The sequence below is a fragment of a genome (genome assembly GCF_019968985.1).
Source record: "MAG: Porospora cf. gigantea B chromosome Unknown PgB_NODE_175_length_31246_cov_119.472, whole genome shotgun sequence".
Classification (NCBI taxonomy): Eukaryota; Apicomplexa; class Conoidasida; order Eugregarinorida; family Porosporidae; genus Porospora; species Porospora cf. gigantea B.
Window position 1 is genome coordinate 12,148 of NW_027178736.1, and position 19,099 is coordinate 31,246.

The 19,099-nt window shown below is 54.9% G+C and overlaps 6 protein-coding genes across 13 annotated transcripts; 5 read left to right on the plus strand and 1 right to left on the minus strand.

Moving 5' to 3' along the window:
• Positions 1-93: 93 nt before the first annotated feature.
• Positions 94-10,579, minus strand: KVP17_002637 (uncharacterized protein; the record flags this gene model as incomplete). Of its 3 annotated transcripts, XM_068519087.1 has the most annotated exons (4): positions 94-2,291; positions 2,320-4,107; positions 4,146-8,115; positions 8,153-10,579. In XM_068519087.1, 4 exons carry the CDS (start codon positions 10,577-10,579, stop codon positions 94-96), a joined length of 10,383 nt encoding a protein of 3,460 aa, XP_068377794.1. The 3 variants fall into 3 exon arrangements, with proteins under 3 accessions (XP_068377794.1, XP_068377792.1, XP_068377793.1); XM_068519085.1 differs by lacking the exons at positions 4,146-8,115; positions 8,153-10,579 and having other exon boundaries at positions 2,320-4,069; XM_068519086.1 differs by lacking the exon at positions 94-2,291 and having other exon boundaries at positions 4,078-8,115.
• A 177-nt stretch (positions 10,580-10,756) lies between these two features.
• KVP17_002635 (uncharacterized protein) lies at positions 10,757-13,521 on the plus strand (the record flags this gene model as incomplete). Of its 4 annotated transcripts, XM_068519081.1 has the most annotated exons (4): positions 10,757-11,827; positions 11,853-12,013; positions 12,051-12,140; positions 12,168-13,521. In XM_068519081.1, the coding sequence occupies 4 exons, from the start codon at positions 10,757-10,759 to the stop codon at positions 13,519-13,521; spliced, it is 2,676 nt and encodes an 891-aa protein (XP_068377788.1). The 4 variants fall into 4 exon arrangements, with proteins under 4 accessions (XP_068377788.1, XP_068377787.1, XP_068377789.1 ...); XM_068519082.1 differs by lacking the exons at positions 10,757-11,827; positions 12,168-13,521 and having other exon boundaries at positions 11,874-12,013; positions 12,051-12,144; XM_068519080.1 differs by lacking the exons at positions 11,853-12,013; positions 12,051-12,140; positions 12,168-13,521 and having other exon boundaries at positions 10,757-11,842.
• A 546-nt stretch (positions 13,522-14,067) lies between these two features.
• On the plus strand, positions 14,068-16,227 carry KVP17_002633 (uncharacterized protein; the record flags this gene model as incomplete). 2 transcript variants are annotated; one of them, XM_068519077.1, is made up of 2 exons in its annotated part: positions 14,068-15,688; positions 15,716-16,227. In XM_068519077.1, 2 exons carry the CDS (start codon positions 14,068-14,070, stop codon positions 16,225-16,227), a joined length of 2,133 nt encoding a protein of 710 aa, XP_068377785.1. The 2 variants fall into 2 exon arrangements, with proteins under 2 accessions (XP_068377785.1, XP_068377784.1); XM_068519076.1 differs by having other exon boundaries at positions 14,068-16,227.
• A 16-nt stretch (positions 16,228-16,243) lies between these two features.
• On the plus strand, positions 16,244-16,465 carry KVP17_002634 (uncharacterized protein; the record flags this gene model as incomplete). Its single annotated transcript, XM_068519079.1, has 1 exon — positions 16,244-16,465. One exon carries the CDS (start codon positions 16,244-16,246, stop codon positions 16,463-16,465), a length of 222 nt encoding a protein of 73 aa, XP_068377786.1.
• Positions 16,466-16,531: 66 nt separating this feature from the next.
• On the plus strand, positions 16,532-17,743 carry KVP17_002632 (uncharacterized protein; the record flags this gene model as incomplete). The annotated part of the gene is made up of 1 exon (XM_068519075.1): positions 16,532-17,743. The coding sequence occupies one exon, from the start codon at positions 16,532-16,534 to the stop codon at positions 17,741-17,743; it is 1,212 nt and encodes a 403-aa protein (XP_068377783.1).
• Positions 17,744-17,831: 88 nt separating this feature from the next.
• Positions 17,832-19,099, plus strand: KVP17_002640 (uncharacterized protein; the record flags this gene model as incomplete). Of its 2 annotated transcripts, XM_068519091.1 has the most annotated exons (2): positions 17,832-17,844; positions 17,873-19,099. In XM_068519091.1, coding segments are annotated over 2 exons (1,240 nt in total), but the record flags the coding sequence as incomplete, so codon positions are not given. The 2 variants fall into 2 exon arrangements, with proteins under 2 accessions (XP_068377798.1, XP_068377797.1); XM_068519090.1 differs by lacking the exon at positions 17,832-17,844 and having other exon boundaries at positions 17,902-19,092.

Genomic DNA, 19,099 nt, shown 5'->3' on the forward strand with positions numbered 1-19,099 from the left:
TTTGACGGCAAGTAGCACAGGCAAACTACAACCTTGCTTCAGCTTGGACTTGGGATCTCGTTGGGACGAATTCTTCGACGCAGTATCGGAATCTCAGAGGGTTTCCGATTGGACTAGCCGCCACAGATGACGGGCCCTGGGCTCATCCCGAAAGGGAAGGCGGATGATGCACCTTACTCGGCTGGCCTCCGCAGTGCTGACGGCCGGGTTGTCATCGGACACTTGAAAGCGCAACAACAAGAAAAACCATGACTCGTTATTCTCGAGTGTGTTTTTGAGGGAGGCTTCCAGCAGGTCAGACTTGAGAAACTGCCAACGGTATCCATTGGAGTTGACTACGCCAATCGAGTCAACCGTAATCACTAGCAACTCAGCAGTATGACGCCTGCGCGACTGTCGTGTTGGCAGCGGCAGAGCGAACATCACACCCGGTATGCTCAGCTTCAGAGAGGAGACCAGTGCAGCTACCAAGGAAGATGCCAAGTCGTACCCCGTACAGGCCTCCCGGGCAAAGCTCCGAGCCGGACGCATGGTGCCCACCATTGGAAGCGATATGAGCTGATTCAGGAACCCGGCGCTGATTTTGGTGCAGCAGATGAGACACGACCCAGGAAAAACACCCAAAAGAGACATGAAGCCTGATAAAGTACCTCCACAGACGCCTCTACAAGCCGCTCCTACCTTTGCACTTGTTGACGGGACACTTCCCTCTTGGTTCATTCTGTACGCCAAGTCTTCTTCCGCAACGAGTAACCCCTTGCGCGGTTTGCAGACGCAGTGTGCGAGGCTCACGGCGTTCTCCAGTCCGAAATGCTTGCAGCCTTTCCAGAAACCAGTGGGGATGTTCTTAGGAGGGAGCTCATCGCGGCCTTCTCCGGCAGCTCGCGCCGCCAGTTGCGGGTACATTACATACTTACCGGTATTCGACAGGCGGTGGAACAGGTTGAAGCAACTGCCCGTTATCCGAGTTGAGCACTCAAACGCTCCTGAGCATACACCAACCAAGCCAAACCGCACGCTTCGTCCGCAATACAGACAGCACTGGCCGACTTGACAGTTTTGCCGACAGACTTTGAACGCGTGAAAGCAGGCGTCTCTCCCGTTAAGGCAGCCTGTCAACACTCTTCGGATGACTAGAGCCGGGTTACCCAACATGTCAATGGCCCCCAATACCTTATGAAGCTGCTTGGCCCCCTCCGTGGCGTACCGGATGACAACATCCTCGATTAATTCATCTGCTGATCCACATAAGTCTGCTGCTGAGAACTTCGAGAAGACAATCTGCGCATCGCTGATGGCGGCAACCAGGTCTAAAGCCGCGTATGCCGCGCGAATAACCTCATGCTTAGGAAGGGAGTCTGCTTTGGTGGCGTCAGAGGGGTTTGATACGTTGACGACGAAGGCCAGTTTGGCAATTTCAAACCCCGAGATGAACACCTTAAGGTTGACAGACGAGCGATACAGCACCGGGCCGTGCAACGCCATCCACTCCGGTCCTCCAGGATTTTCCTGCGCCTCCTCAATTACACGGATAGCTGAGTTGAAAACTTCCAAATCGATGGACTGCAGAGCATTGTCCACAACGAACAACAGCTGTCGCACGATAACCATGCTCACATGTATTGACATCGGAGCCATGTCGACCTCTAGCTTGGGGAACTCTATCAAAGTCGCACCAGCAGTTGCTGTCGAGATCGATGTCCTCAGAAGCATTTCGAAGTGCGCCACCTTCCCGTCCATGAGGGAACGCTTACCGGCAAAGTTGCCTGTTATGGGGCGTAAAATCGTGTCGCAACGCGTTGTGGGGCTGGAATCCGCCTGCACCCATCCAAGGTCCACGGTCATCAACACCTCCTGGTCGCCAAGCATCTGGTAATTCAAGTCAAGATTCTTGAGTGACACGTATAGCAGTTCGACTGGGACACTCGAGATGATAGCCACGCCGGCCCCCTCCAGCGAGAACGTGATGCTCGTATCTGAGTTGAAATCCAGCATCGGTGTCTTCTCCGCAGGCGATTCCATGAGGTACTTCTCAACAAGCAACCCGTCAGGCATGTTCTGCCCGAGAGTGGCAGCCGTCACAGAGAGCACCGTCGACGTGCGGGCTGAAGGGCTGGTGTTGGGCAGACTTTCTGGATGGCCGCCGATGTATTCTTGTACGTGGTCAGGCAGGATTCCCTTGTACTCCTGGAAGACTATCCACTTGCTGCCTGTGACGATCAGGAAATGTGCGGCGATCAGTAGGGGGCCGCTATCCTGCCAGTCAGGCATCACGAGTACCAGGGTGGTGCCTGAATGAGCAGCGCTCCCTCAACTCACGATTGCGCTTGTGTTTGCCAGAGAAAATGTCGTAGGGGTCAATTTGGGCAGCAACGCCTTCCTGCCGGCGTCGCTCCATCCACTGGCGCTGCAAATGGCTTGGTGGACCTCCTCGGTGAGTGGGCTCAGAGGATTCGTGTCCGGTATGACCAGTCTGTGAGGTCTGGTCCGAATTGTAGTCAACGGCCCAGATGTCCATAACTTTCGGGTTACCAGAGAAGAAGCTGAACCAGGCAAATGTGGTGCTCCTCTCCTCAAGTAGCGCTTGTGCACGTGCCACATGATGAGTATTTTGACTGTCGAGGAGGATGTGAAACTGCGTACGAAGCTTCGTGTCCTGTGGAGGTAGAGGAATCATCAACTGTACTCCCTCCTGACTGACTCCCAGAAGAGTGTTGCTCAGGTTAACAAATCGGAACTCGGGCACAGTGGGGGTTGAAAACCGCAACAAACGGCAGCCGTTTACCAGACTGACTTGCACCTCAGTGATCACTAAACTGGATGCCCGCCCCAGAGGTTCGCCAGGGTGCATTATTTGCAGCTGCTTAGATGTGGAGACGTCTATAGGCACAGACCACATCGTGACGTCCTGATCGATGTCGATGCTAGGCGACATGGTTCCTCGGTCCATCATTGGCCTCATGACCTTCAAAAAGTACTCCTCGGCGTCAGGCACTCCTGACAGCTGAATCATGACACGGCTGGAGGAAAGCTGCGGGTGAAATTCCAGGTACCCCCGCGCTGCGACTTTCATGTACCCAGTAAGGTGGCCAGAGGTGCGCGGTATCAGCTTGGAGTCTGCTAGGATGTAGGGGTCTTCCCGGATCCACATGGGGGTGGACTTGTTGTTGATGAGGGTGAAGGCGGGATGGATGTCCACGACGGTAGTTCGGATGAACGGAGAACTGGCGGGGTACATGCTGACAGCGTACGACAGCTGTGGCTGCCTAGTGGATCTGGGCACCGTAACGATGTTCACCTCGCCGTTGCGCACTGTGAACGGTTTGCTGATGTCCTCTTTGGTGCCCCAAAGCCGGAAAACTCGCCCCACATCGACGCGTCCGTAGCGGTCGTGCTGGGCAATGAGGTTGACGTTGGGCACACGTAACCTGCACGATGACCCGTACTCCTGAGACAGAAGACTGCGACTAGTGGCGGCAACGGTCATCGGGGGGAGGTCGTCGGCGCATATAGCGACGGGGTACTCATTGCGGTTAGATATCCAAGCTGGAGCGAAAAGTGCCGCACGGATAATGCTGCTGCGGCCACTCAGTCGAGTTACATGCTTCAAGTTGCTGGGGAGGAACCTGTCATTGGCCAGAGAGCTTACCTCGAGCGTGAGCGTCAGCGCTTGCGCGCTACGAATGGCGGTGGTGTCCACAGATGTCCGTCTGGACCACCATTGCAAGGGGCAGAAAGAGAGCTGCCGGAATACGGATTCAGCAGCCTCGTCCACGAGCACGGGCTGGCTGATCATTACGTCGTTCGGCTCAAGAAGAGTGACGCAGAGCATTGGAGTTATATGCGGAAGGACAACGTCGGCTCCTACTCCCAACCGGATGTGACGCCCTCGGCTCAAGAGAAGTATCGCGTCGCCACCCATCAAGTTCTTCACATCAACCACGTCCTCCTCAGTGGTCGTTCCGGCCAAGTACGCTTGTACGAATGGCAGAATAACAGTTTTGATCTCCAATGGGTCGTCCAGCTTGTGAAGAAGACACGGAACGGGAAGACGACAGGCGAACTCCATTGCTGGTGTCAAACACACCTCTCGATAGAAGCCGCGAGCTGGAATGAGTGAGACAATGAACAGAAGATACACCTACTAGCGTTCTTCTTCCTTGCAGATGACAGGACGGCCAAGGTGACCGCCATAGTTAAGTTGTCCAATCCGCGTGTCAGATTTACACGGCTAGATGGATAGGTGTTCAGGTTCATTGATCGTTCGTCCGTCTCATCATCCTGGAGACGACTCTCACACGTCCCCATTAGGTGCAGAATGGACGGATCAAGCAGAGGCTCACCCTCAGAACCCTCGTCCAGGGTGATAAGCAGCTCAGTGCTACTGCCGAAGAGCCACCAGAGTGGCAGAGGACACATGGATTCAGGAGGGACATGGACGTGAGTCGTGCCTGCGAAGGGTCCCCTTCTGACGGCCGAGATGCCATCCAACACGAAGGAGGAAAACGTGATCCACTTACGGCTTGGTTTATCGCGAGACCCTTCAGATGCGGCGACTTGTACACATTCAGGTTCAGTCGCGGCAGTAGCGAAAACTTCCGAGCGAAATCGCGGCTGCACGATTACCGCACAGCCAGAGAGATTACGAAGACAAGTCTGGGGTGTCAACACAACTTGACGACTGTGGGGGTCGGCGGGGGTCAGGCCACGAATGAGTACATCGAGGTAGCTCCTGCTTTCTTGAAGAGCGCGGAGACGCAGAGTCACCACGACGACGTTGCCTGGGGTCCAATCCACCCATGCAGCGGGCAAGATGTAAACCTGACGATCCAGCTGGACAAGAATCTTGAAATCTCCCATCTCAGCAGCCGTCAAACTGGTCGCCGAGCCATCCTCCACCAGCTTCACGTTACCGTTCACCCTTATACCGATGACTTGTCCTAGGCAGTTGCCAATGGTCGCGGCACCTCTGGAGGGCTCGGAAGCCAGGAGCCCGGGCAACCCACCGGACGGTAGAAGCCTCGACAAGGCGCGCGTCTTCAGAGTTGCGTAGCTGACCCCTGGCACCATTGACTCAAAGTCCAATGCCTGTAGCAGAGGATTGAGAACGTCAAAGCCCTCATTCCCCCGAAAGTGGTAGACGAGTGACCCAGGGTCCAGCCCAAGAGATACAAAGCCCGGATACACCACGTGACCCGAGCCGTCACTATCCTGGGCAAAGAGACGTTCCAATGCGCTCACCTTCATGCTTTCACGTGCTTGATGGTTGACGATGACGTAACGGTACATTGCCTGCTGCAGTGTGTCAAGCACGGCCACGCTGAGGTTGATGTTAATCCAGGACATCGCAGACACAACTTCCAACGGATGCTGCGGAGCCATCTTACCCGCGACGTACGACAGTACGAAGGGCTCTACCAGAGACATGTGTCGTGCCTCGTCCGGGATCTTGTAGTCGACAGAAACGGTGATGTCTCCATGAAGCACGATCCAGGCCGGTGCCCGGTTATCCAAGTTCTTGTCGCTGTTGAGGAGTTCACGTCTCGCTTCCGTCACGCCCTTGTTCAGTATCGACTCGAACTGGGCTCCCTGCTTCCCTTCACGGGCGGAGCCACGAAGGGCGCGTCCTATGCGCCTCAGAAGCGCCAGGAGCCGTTTATGGGTCTCGATGTATCGTTGCCGCTTACGAATCCTGGTGAAGTTCATGGGGTTCTGAAGTTTATCGTAGTCGAAAGATACGCTCCTCATGTTTTCCGCATTGTAACTGCAATCCAACAGTCGAGCGTAATGAGCCATTCCAAACCACCAGTCCCGCTCCAGGTTGTGAGAGGCCACATAGGGGGATCTGATGACGAGGTGTAACCCCGCGGTGTCCACCAACGCGACAATCAGCTTATCCACAGAATCCTGCGTGTAGCCGCCTTTCAGTACAACAACCAAAGACTCCAGGGTGACGTCGACTTCAATCTCGAACGCCAGAAGGCACAACGGCAGCCCGCCAAGGACAACAGGCTTCTCCGGAGCGATCATGACGTCGTTGCCCCCGTCGTCAGAGGAATAATTTTCACCAGTGCTAGCTCCCTCTAGGGACGTCTCTGCGGATTCTGGGAATTGGTTTGCCATGGTTGCACTAAACGCTTGTCCAATGGAGGCGAGAGTAATCAGATCCAGCAGATTGGGGGATGTCAGATTCACATGAATGGGGTCCACATGTACTGTGATGTAAAATCCCTCTCGGTGATTGGGCATCAGAAATCCCCTGGAATGCCGGGCCAAGAGAGACACGGACCTGTTGATGCCGTTCAGTCGTTCGAAGAACATGATTGGCGTCGGGAAGAATAGGGTGCCAGAGAGGGTCGCTCTGAATGGTTGCAAGACTGGAGTGTCGTTGAGGATCTTCTTCCACGGCAGGTCGCGCAAGGAGATTGCCGAAGCCGCCTCGAGGTTGGTGAAGGCCAGGGTAACGTGGTCGATGTCAAGCGTGATGTCCACCCGGGACGGGCAGAAGAACGCGAGAGATGGTCCGATAACATTCCGTCGGAACAGAGAGTGCACAGTAGGAAAACTGTCATCCGGTTCTGCATGTAGCCACGGAAGGAGGTCGTCCAGGCAAGAGTCGGCGCGAGCTGGCGCCTTGGGAAGCTCGAACTCCACGCGTTTCCGTGGAGAGGTCTCGGGGCGACCTAGAAGCCATCCATGACAAGGGGGTAGTCGAACATCGGTTTGACGACGAACGGTGTAGTGAGAAGCTTTGGCGTCCATGGAGAGACTGGCGTTGAAGACCAGGCACCTAGGGAGGGGTGCCTTCCCAGATCGGACATGATTCCAACCCGAGAAGCGATCTGTTTTCGGTAACGAAGGGGGTCTGCACGGGGCGACGGAGATCAGGACTTCGATGTGCTTCATTCGGAGGTTAATACGAGTCGACTTGGCAAGTTGTTGGTCCGTGAGCATCTCGGTCTGCAGCTGACGCCGTAGCGCGGAGTCGTCCGGTTCATCCGCTAAAAGGGGTCCCGGTTCCTCGCTGACCTCGCTGACCTTCGGCACTGCTTCTCGAAGAAGACGCAGTACCACCGTCGAGAGGAGATCCAGGTACTCCCAAAGCAAGACCACCCGCAGCGGTCGTACGAGCAACGCGAGATCCTGTACTTTGTTCACGAAGTCGACGTAAATGCTGAAGTGTAGGAAGGGAGCAGTGATGTCTGACGCCAAGAAGGTCGCTGCTTCGCAGAACGGTAGCGAGTTGATGTCTACCAGCCCGGACGCCAGCTCAATGCAATGTGAGGGCACTCGCTGCCGTCGCACACCCCGGAGGAGGCACCTCAGGGGCACAGGAGACAACCCTGAGAGGTCTGTCACCTGCAAGTTGCCGACTGCCACCTGTGAGGACATTGTCTGCGACTTCATGTCAACGGAGGACGACACCGCCAGCTTCGTGACGGACACACCTAAAATCGCCCTCGACAGGGGTGAGTCGCCTGTGTCGGCGACAGTCGTGAGCCTGACGTCTATTTCCAGAATGGATACATGGACTTCGAGAGAGCCGAGGAACGCAGGAGTCGAGGTCAGGTCTTCCAAAGGCTGCATGTTTGGGAGCGATGAATCTTCCGAGGACGTTGTGGAAGCTGGACGAGGCGTGTGTGCGTCCCGAGCGTTGTCAATTTCCGCCATGGCTAGGTCCAGGTCAGACAGCACGAGATTTGTGAAACCTACGGCATACTGCACGAAGCTCTCGTCCACTGCAACACGCAATGTGTCCCTCCAGTAGTCCAAGTGCAGCGTGGAGACATCTCTTCGAACGGAATCGTGGCATACACGCACCCGCAAATGGTCATTGGAACGCTTCTCGAGTATCACGCCGCAGGCAGGGGCCGCTGAAATGAAAGATCCACTACGGGCCCGAGTGAACGCAGCGAAAAGAGTGTGGTCGATGCCTATCGATGACAGGCATTCTCCGGCGTCAGTGAAGTGACCCAGGAACAGCCCTTCAATTCGCAAGCGAATCTCGTCAGTCACCTCACCCGCGGCGATCTCGGTGGTGTACACGTCTCGCGTAGGCTGCACATCGGACTGCAGTGACAGGCTGTCTATCGACAGACACAGAGCCTCCTTGGCCTGGAAAACATAGGAGACGATAAATGAAGGCACCTACTAAGTCTCCGGAATCCTTCGTCACCAGTACGGCCACGGGTTTCCAAACTTCGACTTGGAAGTTAAGGTTGACGTGTGAACCAGAGCCAGCGCTGACGCGAGATGCGTACAAACCACCCCAAGCCGCCAGTTGAAGGGTGAGGCGGTCCACAGGCTCCTGGGTCTGCATGGAGTCCATGACCTGCATAGCGATCAGAGCCAGGGTTCCGAATTTCACCAGTCGGCTTGGATCGACTATGATTGCTAGCGGTTCGTTGGTTTGCAGGCTCAGGGACATGGGTGGGTCAGGTGGCGCCACGAAGGTGCTGAGTTCCAGCTGCAGCTTCAGCACTGGTGCCATCTTCTTAGCGGCCTCTCGAGTCAGCGGGACCTCGTCACCCAATGGACATTCCCTCCTCATAGCCCCACGGCTCACCACCACAGGGTAAACGTCCACGGCGGCGGGCGTCAGGTCAGCCAGCACAACTCGCAGTGGGTACACCTCCACCCCGAGCCAGAGTTTGAATTTGGCCGCGTCAGAGTTGACCACCAAGTGGACTGCGTCGAGGACTGCTTCGAGGCTCTTCGTGATCACCCAGCCTTGCTGCGTCTGTTGGGGCACGGTGATGGCAACGTTGACACGAAGAAGGCTCAGGTCCAGGTAGAAGTCCGCTCCGGTCGTTAGAGGGTGGAACTTCACCACTTGGTCAGAAGGAATATCTTCCAGAATCGCAGAGACTGAACGCATCAATGATTCCTCGAGTTCGTCGTCGGGCGCTCGTCGGAACAGTCGGGCAAAGAAGGACGCCTTGGAGGGCTGTAGGGCAGCCTGCGCCACTTGCACCTTACGAACGGCCTGCCGCCGGATGAAGTTAACGGCCGTGGAGCTATATTGCATCTCGTATTCACCCATCAGCCTGGAGTCGTCCTCCGTGGCTTGGACGGGGTCCAGGAGCCTTCGGCAAAAAGCGGCCTGATACTCGAGTGCCTCCTCCGGGGCGCTGCGGCTGTGTTCGACAAGACTCGTAAGACCTTGTTGCCAGTTTACCCAGAGACCGAAGCTCCCCTCGAACCACCGGATAAGACCAAGTAATTGTCTGATGTCAGCCTTTGCAACAAGATCCTCGAGATGGATGTCTGCACGTGCCACTGGAAACAGACCTGGATCACCTGTACTGTCGCTCCAGAGTTTCACTAAAGGTTCCTTGTGGGCCTGGGGAAACGGCAGTATCGACAGGTCCAGTGCAAGGGATCGAGGCTCCAGGACCCACCAGTGACAGAGGCCATTGATCAGTTTCTGGATTATAACCTCAGCGTGAGGGACCTCAGACGGCTTGAATCGCAGCTGTCGTCTTATCAGGTCGCCAATGCGGTCGGACTCCGAGTCCTTCTCAGACATTTCCGTTGTCGGGTCGAAGTCCACTAAGGGAGAGACCCTCACTGGCTCCTCCACCTGCGCGGTGGCACCGCACCAACGGTCAGTTTTTATCGTGTCCGCAGCGTCGAAGAACACTTCCTCCTCTTCTGTGATGCAATGTGCTTCAAGTAAAGATCTGTAAGGAGGACTGCATCTCAAATCAACGGGGATGTCCTTGACGCAGACGACGAACGCCGGCGGCGCAGCATCCTCCGCACCTTCTTTGTCCGCTGCTCGAAAGCTGCACCATCCACACGTGCTGTCCTCCACTTCGGCCATGGAAGAAGACGACCCCAGACTCTGCAGCGACCGTGAACCCGAAGATTTAGTGCGCCTCGTAGCGTGTATCTCGCGCTCTAGTCGGCTACGCCGTAGACGAAGGATCTCTTCTTCCGGCTTGAGCTGGTCGATATAGACCCCAACTCCATCAACCGTCACCGTCTCACAGAGCAGGTTCCACCGTATAGAGTGATCGAATGACCGCAGAGAACGGTTCGGTCCCTGGTTCTTCACGGTGAGCTTGCGAATCCGGGCTCCAATGGCCAGCGGGGCGACGGATGTGTCTTCCACTCGCACCTCCACATCTTCGATCTCCACAACTACGTTGTGAGCCAGCCTTTGTATGATTTTCCAAAGGAAACCGCCTTCAAGGGGCAGTGACGAGAATCCCTCGAGGCCATCTTCCCTCATGGCTTCCTTTGTGGCTTGGATCTGGCTGAGGACTCTGTGCGAGTCCCAGAACGACGGCGGCACGCTGTCCATGACAAGCAGAACGTTCTGCACCTTGATGCTGGTGGTCCCGTAAAGGAGGTTGGCAATAGGGATTCTCACCCCAACTCGACCTATGAAGGAAACGTCGATACTCAACGGCACTCCCAGGGCCGCCAAAATTGTTTGGTTGAACTGCAGTCTCTCCAAGCGCAGCTCGCCTCTGAGCAACGGCAGCAGACTCACCTGATCCTCCTGGATAGGGTCTACGAACTGACGGATCAGTGGGTTCAGTTTTGCAAGCAGTTGCGCTACAAGACCCATGAGCACTCGTTTGTGTGCAATGGCCAGATTCCACACCACCTGGGCTGACTCAATGAGAAGAGCGAAATATCGCAGACTTCTTTATTGCGGTGTGCTGGCAGCTTAGATGCGGGGAGTTGCAGACCTAGGGGCGCTCTGACCAGAGGAGCTACGAAGGAGATCATATTGGAGAATATCATGACCACCCTACTACAAGGTGCACCTATTGACTGCGCTGAATATCGCGTGGCTGACCACGAGCAGGTCGACGAGAAGAGCGAGGCCGATGTAAACCTGCTTTTGGACGGACTCAAGACGAATTTAGTATGCTCCACTTTGAAGGAGGCGGAACTGCAGTCACTGATAGCAGCTATGAAATCGTATGTCTTTTCTGCTGGCGAGATCGTATTTAACGAGGGCGACCCTGGTTCCTATTTCTTTACGGTGAAGCAGGGCGTTGCAGTAATGACGGAGAACGGTGTGAAGAAGGAGGAACTAACCCGCGGCCGCACCTTCGGCGAGATCGCACTCATCCACGACACCGTTAGAACATCCACCGTCGCTGCTGGCCGGGCTGGACTCACTGCATGGGCCGTTACCCGTGTGGTGTTCCGCAGTATTTTACAGCAGATGAGTGCCAAGACATACGCAGAGAACCGAACGTTTCTAGACTCTGTGAAGCTCTTTGAGATGCTGACCGAAGCACAGCGCTCCATGATAACCAACGCGCTTCTCACTGAAACTATCGAGGCCGACCATGACATCGTAACACAAGGGCAGCCTGGGGACGTGCTCTACATCCTTAAAGAGGGCACAGCCAAAGTGATGATAAAGAACCAAGTCGTTCGTGAGCTCGTCAAAGGGGACTACTTCGGAGAGAGGGCGCTGCTCTACGACGAACCGCGGTCGGCAACTGTGAGGGCAGTGGTGACTACCACTTGCTTAGGAGTTGGGAGGGTGCATCTGGACAACGTTCTGGGTAACTTGCAGCACGTGCTTTTTAGGAACGTCATGCTGCAGGCGCTGCAGCAGTCGCCAACGCTGAGGCAGTTCAGTGACAAGCAGCTCGCAACGCTTATGGCTGGCGTGGTCGTGAAGGACTACCCCGAGAACTTCACGATCGCCAACAGGATAACCAACGGCAAGCTGACACGCCAAAAGGATCTGGCCTGCATCATAGTTCTCGAGGGCTCCGTGTTGATCTCTCTCAGGGGAAAGAAGGTGACTATTCTGGAGAGAGGAGGGTTTTTCGGAGAGCAGTATGTCAAGGTGGGTACGGGCTGACCGACCTCAGCAGCGACTGCAAGCGAACTTCATGCATCGTGTCGACTCCGTAACCGTCAGCAAAGTCGCACTTTTGGCGTCCAGCGCCTTGGTAGCTTGTCTGGGAGACGTGGGATCTGCACTGGAGACGAACAACAAGCTCCTCGTCCTGAAGAAGATGTTCATCTTCCGGTGAGTAATTTTTTGGTTTTATGCTGAGTCTATTCAGACAGCATGTGTCTCTCCTCGTACAGGCACATATGCCAGTGAGAGACTCAGCCCTGCTTCTCCGGGGGCGGGCTGTCCGTCACTCCTTTGGGTAACACGCAATGGTGACTTATTCCAGCTACCTCTCCTCCGATCAGTCCGAGAGATTGATTCAGGCCTTTCAGGATGTAATGTTCACGAAGGGGGAAGAGATCATCCGGGAAGGAGAGACGGGCACGCGGTTCTTCATTATAAAGAGCGGCGAGGCTGTTGTGACAAAGGGCGGCAAGCGAATAAGGACTTCCGGCAAGTACGACTACTTTGGAGAAAGGGCCCTCCTGTACGACGAGCCCAGGTCGGCGTCGATAGACGCCCTGTCTGAGGAGCTGCATGTGTGGGTGGTGGATAAGGCTACGTTCCTGAGCATCATGGAAGGACCAATGCTATCGCATTTGGAAGAGCGCATTCGGCTTCAGGACACCCAGGTGGAAGTGGCCGATTTGACTCTGATGGGCATCGTCGGCGAGGGTACCTTTGGAGTCGTTCGGCTCGTTAGGCATAAGCGGACCGGACACCACTACGCCTTAAAGGCCGTCAGCAGGAGCGTCGTGGTTAAATTGAACCAGCAAGAGCATATACGTACAGAACGGGAAATTCTGGCTGAAAACGACCACCCATTTATCATTAAATTGGTTCGTACCTTTAAAGATACTAACTTCCTCTATTTTCTGACTGAACTGTCCACCGGTGGGGAACTCTACGAAGCGATCCGCAGCCTGGGCCTGCTTAATCGCGCCCAGGGCCAGTTCTACATGGCCTCCATCATCGTAGCTATGGAGTACCTCCACGAGAAGAAGGTAGTCTATCGCGATCTTAAACCCGAGAACATCCTACTGGACTCCCAGGGATACATAAAGCTCATTGACTTCGGTGGGTCTTCGGGTCTTAAGATGATTGCAGGGTGCGCCAAGAAGGTTTCTGGCCGAACCTACACCTTGGTAGGAACTCCGCACTATATGGCTCCAGAAGTGATACTGGGCAAGGGATACACCACGGCAGTGGATATTTGGGCTTTGGGAGTGTGCTTTTATGAATTCGTGTGCGGGCCTCTACCCTTCGGAAACAACGCCGAGGAGCAGCTGGATATATTCCGAGACATCTTAACTGGACCCCTCAAATTCGATCGAAAGATTGACAAAGACGCTAAGGACATGATTAAACGACTCCTTTGCCGGTTGCCAGAGGTGCGCCTGGGTTGCTCAGCCCATGGCTACAAAGACATCAGAGAGCACGCGGTCTTCTCCGACTTCAGCTTTGACCGCTTAATGGGTCGTGGCTACCAAGCACCGCTGGTACCGCCGGCGGAAAGTATTCCAGCCGGCACGAAAGAGGAGGAGGCGCCAGCAGGAGGCGCCTCAGACACATTTGACATCGATCCTACTCCCTTTGGGGAGCCACCGGCGGTTGGAGAGCCATGGGATGAAGATTTCTAGCATGCGTTGACGAATTCCACGGATGCTTGCACGTTACACTCCAAATCATCCACATTGTTGTTCAAAAGCTGCAGTAGCTTGAAGCGCTCGTCCCGAGGTTCGTCAATCTCTAGAAGGGACCGCACCTCGTTGAGGCAAACTTCAAAAATCTCGGCCTCCACGTTGCCACGCACTTTCTCCTCGCTGTAGCCACGGGCCAGCAGCCTGTCGTACAGCACGTCCGTGTTCGCTCGAAGAACGATGCCCCTGTCAACGCAGTGAGGCGACATGAAGTCCACGCTGTGGAAGTCAATGATGAGCCCGCCTTGAGGTCGGCTTTCTACTAACTCCTCGACGTACTCATTCACTTTCGCGTCGTCAAAAACGCTGCAATGTAAGGTGTCGTCAAAGACAGAATAGAGTTTCTCGGCTTCTATATCCTTGGCAACATTGATATGGATGAAAGCGTCACCAAGAGATTGGGACAGTTCCTCACAGAAGGTAGTCTTTCCTACGCCTGGCGTACCGCTGACGACGACGTTGGGCGTCCTCATATAAATCGCTATAATGCGCTCGATTTTCTCCGCATTGGAGTACCTAACGAAGGAGTCTGCGACCGAGGATGGCCTGTCCGAGCCACCTGAACTCCACGAAGTCACTTCTCGAACAAGCGATGAGAATCAGACCAGTGAACCTCCTGAATTAATAGATGTGAAATCGGAGTCTCCTCTCCGGCCTATGACTGAGAAGAGCTCACTGGTGTGCCGTTTCTTCCCCACCCGCGGGGCCTCGGAAGCAGCATCTTTCGAGCATAGAATCCCGGACACTCAACCAGGTCGCCGAAAGACCCGACGTGTAGCGGGTACGCTAGGATTTATGCGGCGGCAGCAGGAGTTCCCAGAAGGTGGAGCTGACGTCTCTCCAGCGGTGGCATGTGAAGAGCACCCCTGCGCAGCTGAAGAGGATATCTTTGCAGCACCTCCTCCTCCACAGCTTGATGCTAACGCCGATATGTCTTCCGTAGAGACGCCTGCGCCACCCGCCGCAGAACAGACGACGCAGGAGGTGAGAACACCGGAGCTGACGCGGGAGAAAAAACCGGACGAGAAGACTACGGAGGCGGTGTCCACAGGTGCGGGTCTCCATTGTGTTGCCCCTACAGTCGTACACGTTTTTGCAATTCTCCAGGAGTTGGAGGCATCCGAACCATTTGCCAATGTCGACTGGGTCTCCGAGCTCGAACGCTTCGACGACCTGCGATTGAGAACTCAAAATGCCTACGACAGCGGGAACCTCACGGATGTCGTGGCGCTGGAGTCGGCCTTAGAAGTAATGCTGCACAAGCAGACAAATTCTTTGGCGATGGCCGTCGAGCGACACGACGCCCTGGACGGAGTCCACCTGGGTGTCCACCTCTCAGCCCTCCAGCGATGCATAGGTAGTTTCGACGAAGAGGCGGATTTTGAGGTTGGCCCAGCGTCGCTTCCTCCGTTAGGAAACTTTAGAGGCGTTAAAGAGGAGTACAGCTCACATGCCGCCTGCCTCTCGGAACTGGAAGCCGCGCACCGCTCTATTGTCTCCGAGAAGGAGACTGCTCTGGGTCCAGTCATGGAGCAGCTTTGCGTGGCTGAACAGTCCAGGTCGGCTCTAGTATTAGAAATCGAGGCGCTGGAAACGGAGCTAAAAGGCCTGCGATCGCGCTTGGCTGAGGTGTCTGCCACTTCTCAAACTCTAGAGACCTCGAGCCTTGAGATTGCAGCTCCCTTCAACTCAGAGCTCGCGCGGGTCTCTGGGCGCATTGAGCACGCGAGGGAGGCGATGGCGGTTTCGAGGGGGGAATTTGAGCGTATGGTCAGCGAGGCAACGGCGTTCCGCGAGGAACTAGCCAACGTGGCTAGCCAACTCCAGTTTCAATGGGGCCTCCGTGAGTGCTCGCAGGACACCAACGAGTTTTTAGCCGCGATAATGACCTCCTTGTCTGCGATCCCCAACCCCTCCCAACCAAACCTGCCCGCGTGCCCTCTGGAAGTGCCATCCGAGGAGGAAATATTCCTGAGGGAGGAACTTGAGCGACTCAACCAAGACATACGTCTTTATGATACGAAGAAAGTTGACCTCACGGCTCAAGAGGAGAGGTTAAAGACGCTGAAGGCGCAACACACTGCAGCGAAAGATTTTAAGCAGGCTGGTAGGACTCAAGGCGTGCAACACACAGCACTTTGCTCGAGTCAGCTTCGGACTACAGCCGCGGAAATCGTGCGCTCTGACTCCCAAATGGCGGCAGCCCAGGATGAGCTCGCAGCCAACCAGGTGGACCTCTTGAGCGTGCTCGAACATCGTCGCACAGCGCTTGAAACTCAGTGCGATGATTTATTTGAGGTGTTGAAGTCCCAACAACGATCGCTAGGGCGATATCTGGCCTGTTTGCAGCATTTGGAAGCGCGACTAACTGGGTACGTCGAGTCATTTTCCTCCGAGTGTCCGGCACCACACGTGCGATTGGCGCAAGCCCTGTTAACTTTTACTGTGCGCTCTGCCCAGGCATTATCCGAACGAACAGAGCCCGACCCAGACATCGAGTTCCACCTAGAGCTGCCCTTGGCTCCGGCACTGTCGGAGTGTGAGGCAGTTAAGGCGCTGCAAACATACTTGCATGATCTCGATGATCTCCCGACGTTGGACTGGCAGCCAAATTCGCCGGCAGATTTGAGTGATGGATCTATGTGAGGCCCGATGGGTCCATATGTCTCCTTCGGAGGAGAAGAGGTACCTCGACGCCCTGCGCAACCTTCTGGCAAAAGAAGAAGAACAGTTCTTTCGTGTTGTCGACAGTATTCTGCACCACGGTACTGAAAAACGCCGCCGCTGGATATCAGAAGCGGAAGCGCGGATTCGCGATTTGAAGAAACGAATCCTGGACGTGGAGTCGCATCCTGGCCTAGTCATAGTTGATACGTGTGCATGACATTGTAACCAGACTGAGTGATCTTGGAGACGTTTGGTGAATCTTCTGTGGAAAACACGATTACTCATGACGTCTACGACCAGTCGAGATTCCACTCACACCATAAAACGAAACGAGTTTTCGAAGAGGCCCGCAGATCCTAAAGATGGGGATGGGCGAGCTGGCCTAAGTAAGCGAGAAAGTGGCGTCTACGACCAGGTACGGACAATTGCCGGCCATAGAGGATCTACGATTGACAATCTCTTTGCTGAGATAGACCCCTGCGACGGCTGCGAGGACGACTTCAACGAGCTTAAGTCGCTGACCAGAGGCTCACCCGAGAGCGTAGATCGCCTGATGGAAGGAGTTGAGTGCCACGTGCTCCTGGACGTGGAAGGTACTCTGCGAGTCGCCCAGGTGCTGTTGACTATTAACTCTTCCGGGCGTGACCTGGAGCTGATCAACCAGCGAGGCATGCAGCGACTGCTGACGCTGCGAATCGGCCAAATGATTGACACTTCAGAGACCAGCGTTCGGAAGTTTAGACGCGCCAGCGGCTCTCCCTCGCCAGCTACTGTGTTGGCGCTAAAGTCGGTCCGCGCCTACTTGATGGTATACACAGAAAGTCGCACGGCTCCCTTCGTGTTTTGCTTTGGCCGAGTGGACGAGCGCGACACGGCGGCCACGGTGTTGGCGGCTGTACTGGAGCTGAAATCGGGCAAGGCTCCGGGCACTAGCGAGAACGAAACGCATCCAGGTCATCGCATATGCGGAATCAGGGTGTTCGCGCAAAACCCTGCAGGTAGACGGACTCTGTACCTGAAGAGCTCTGAAGAGGCGGTCCAGTCAGAAGAGAAGCCGAAGATCCTGAAAGATGAGTGGATGGCGTCGCGGTACCTCCAGACTATAGGTCAGATAAGCTTGATCGTTGGCCAAGCCAATTTGGTGGAATTCCTCATGAAAACGGGAGTCCAAGGCATGCTGCAGACTGACGGAGACGACTTTATGGACGTCACCGTCATGGCAAGCCGCACACAGCCCACATTCTCGATAACCAACACCAAGGGAAGACGAGTGATGCCGCTGCTGGATCTTGGTCGACCATGTAGCGTCAAGCCCAAGAAGTTGGCGCAGTGTTTCGCCGGAGTGACCCCGGTGTTCAGCTTCCTGCTGATTCCGTCCCCAAACGGTCACTTCTTGCTCCTCCAGTTCAAAAACGAGCTTGACAGGGACATGGTACATACGATGTACGCTGTACTACGAACCTACAACGACTATCCTGAGGAGTATTTTGACTGAAAGTTCTCTTTCGATATCTTCTAGGACCCCACCGACTGATAATTCCGTTATACTTGTTTCAAAGTCGTACAAATCACCATTTCTGCCGATGACTCAAGGATGTGGGTTACCTTTCAGATTCGCATGCAGTCAGGTTTCTGAACATCATCAAGCCTGTGATGAGCTTCATTCCCGAGGTGGAGACTCCGGATAGGAAGATTCCGTTCAGGGAGCGGGCCACGATGACTCTCATGGCCTTGTTCATCTTCCTGGTGTGCTGTCAGATTCCGCTCTACGGTATTGTACTAAACTCCAAGGGCGCAGACCCTTTCTACTGGGCCCGTGTCATTTTGGCAAGCAACCGTGGCACTTTGATGGAACTCGGAATAAGTCCGATCGTAACTTCCAGTATGGTCATGCAGCTCTTGGCGGGATCGAAGATCATAGACGTTGACATGTCGCTTAAGGAGGATAGGCAGCTTTTCCAAGGGGCACAGAAGTTATTTGCTATTCTGATCACTCTCGGCGAAGCTGCCGCTTATGTCATATCCGGCGCGTACGGTGACCTGTCTGAAATGGGTGCGGCCAAGGCAGTCTTCATCGTGGTTCAACTGACAGCGGCGGGACTTGTGGTGATTCTTCTAGATGAGCTGCTACAGAAAGGCTACGGACTAGGAGCAGGAATTTCACTCTTCATTGCTTGCAATGTTTGCGAGAACATCGTTTGGAAAGCCCTGTCTCCAACCACAATCAACACAGGCAAGGGAACTGAGTTTGAGGGCGCTATCGTTGCCTTCTTTCACCTGCTGGTTACACGATCTAACAAGCTGGATGCCCTACGGGAAGCTTTTTACAGGTCCAACGCTCCCAACGTAACGAACCTCATTGCTACGGTGCTGGTGTTCGTCATCGTTATCTACTTCCAAGGCTTTCATGTCGATTTGGGTGTTGCCCATCAGAAAGTTCGAGGACAGACTGGGACCTACCCTATTAAGCTGTTCTATACCAGCAACATTCCCATTATCCTGCAGTCGGCTCTGGTCTCTAACCTTTACTTTGCCTCCCAGATGCTGTACAAACGCTTCCGCTCCAACCTGATCGTCAACCTGTTGGGCCAGTGGCAGGAGCTTGACTCCAGCGGCAAATCTGTTCCGGTCGGAGGCATTTCCTACTACATATCTCCACCACACACCCTCAGTGACATCGTAGAGGATCCGCTGCATACGTTCATCTACATCTCCTTCGTCATGATATCTTGTGCACTATTCGCCCGCGCGTGGACTGACGTCTCGGGATCCAGTGCTAAAGACGTTGCAAAGCAGCTCCGCGATCAGCAGATGATTATCAAGGGTCACCGCGACACCTCCATCGTAAACG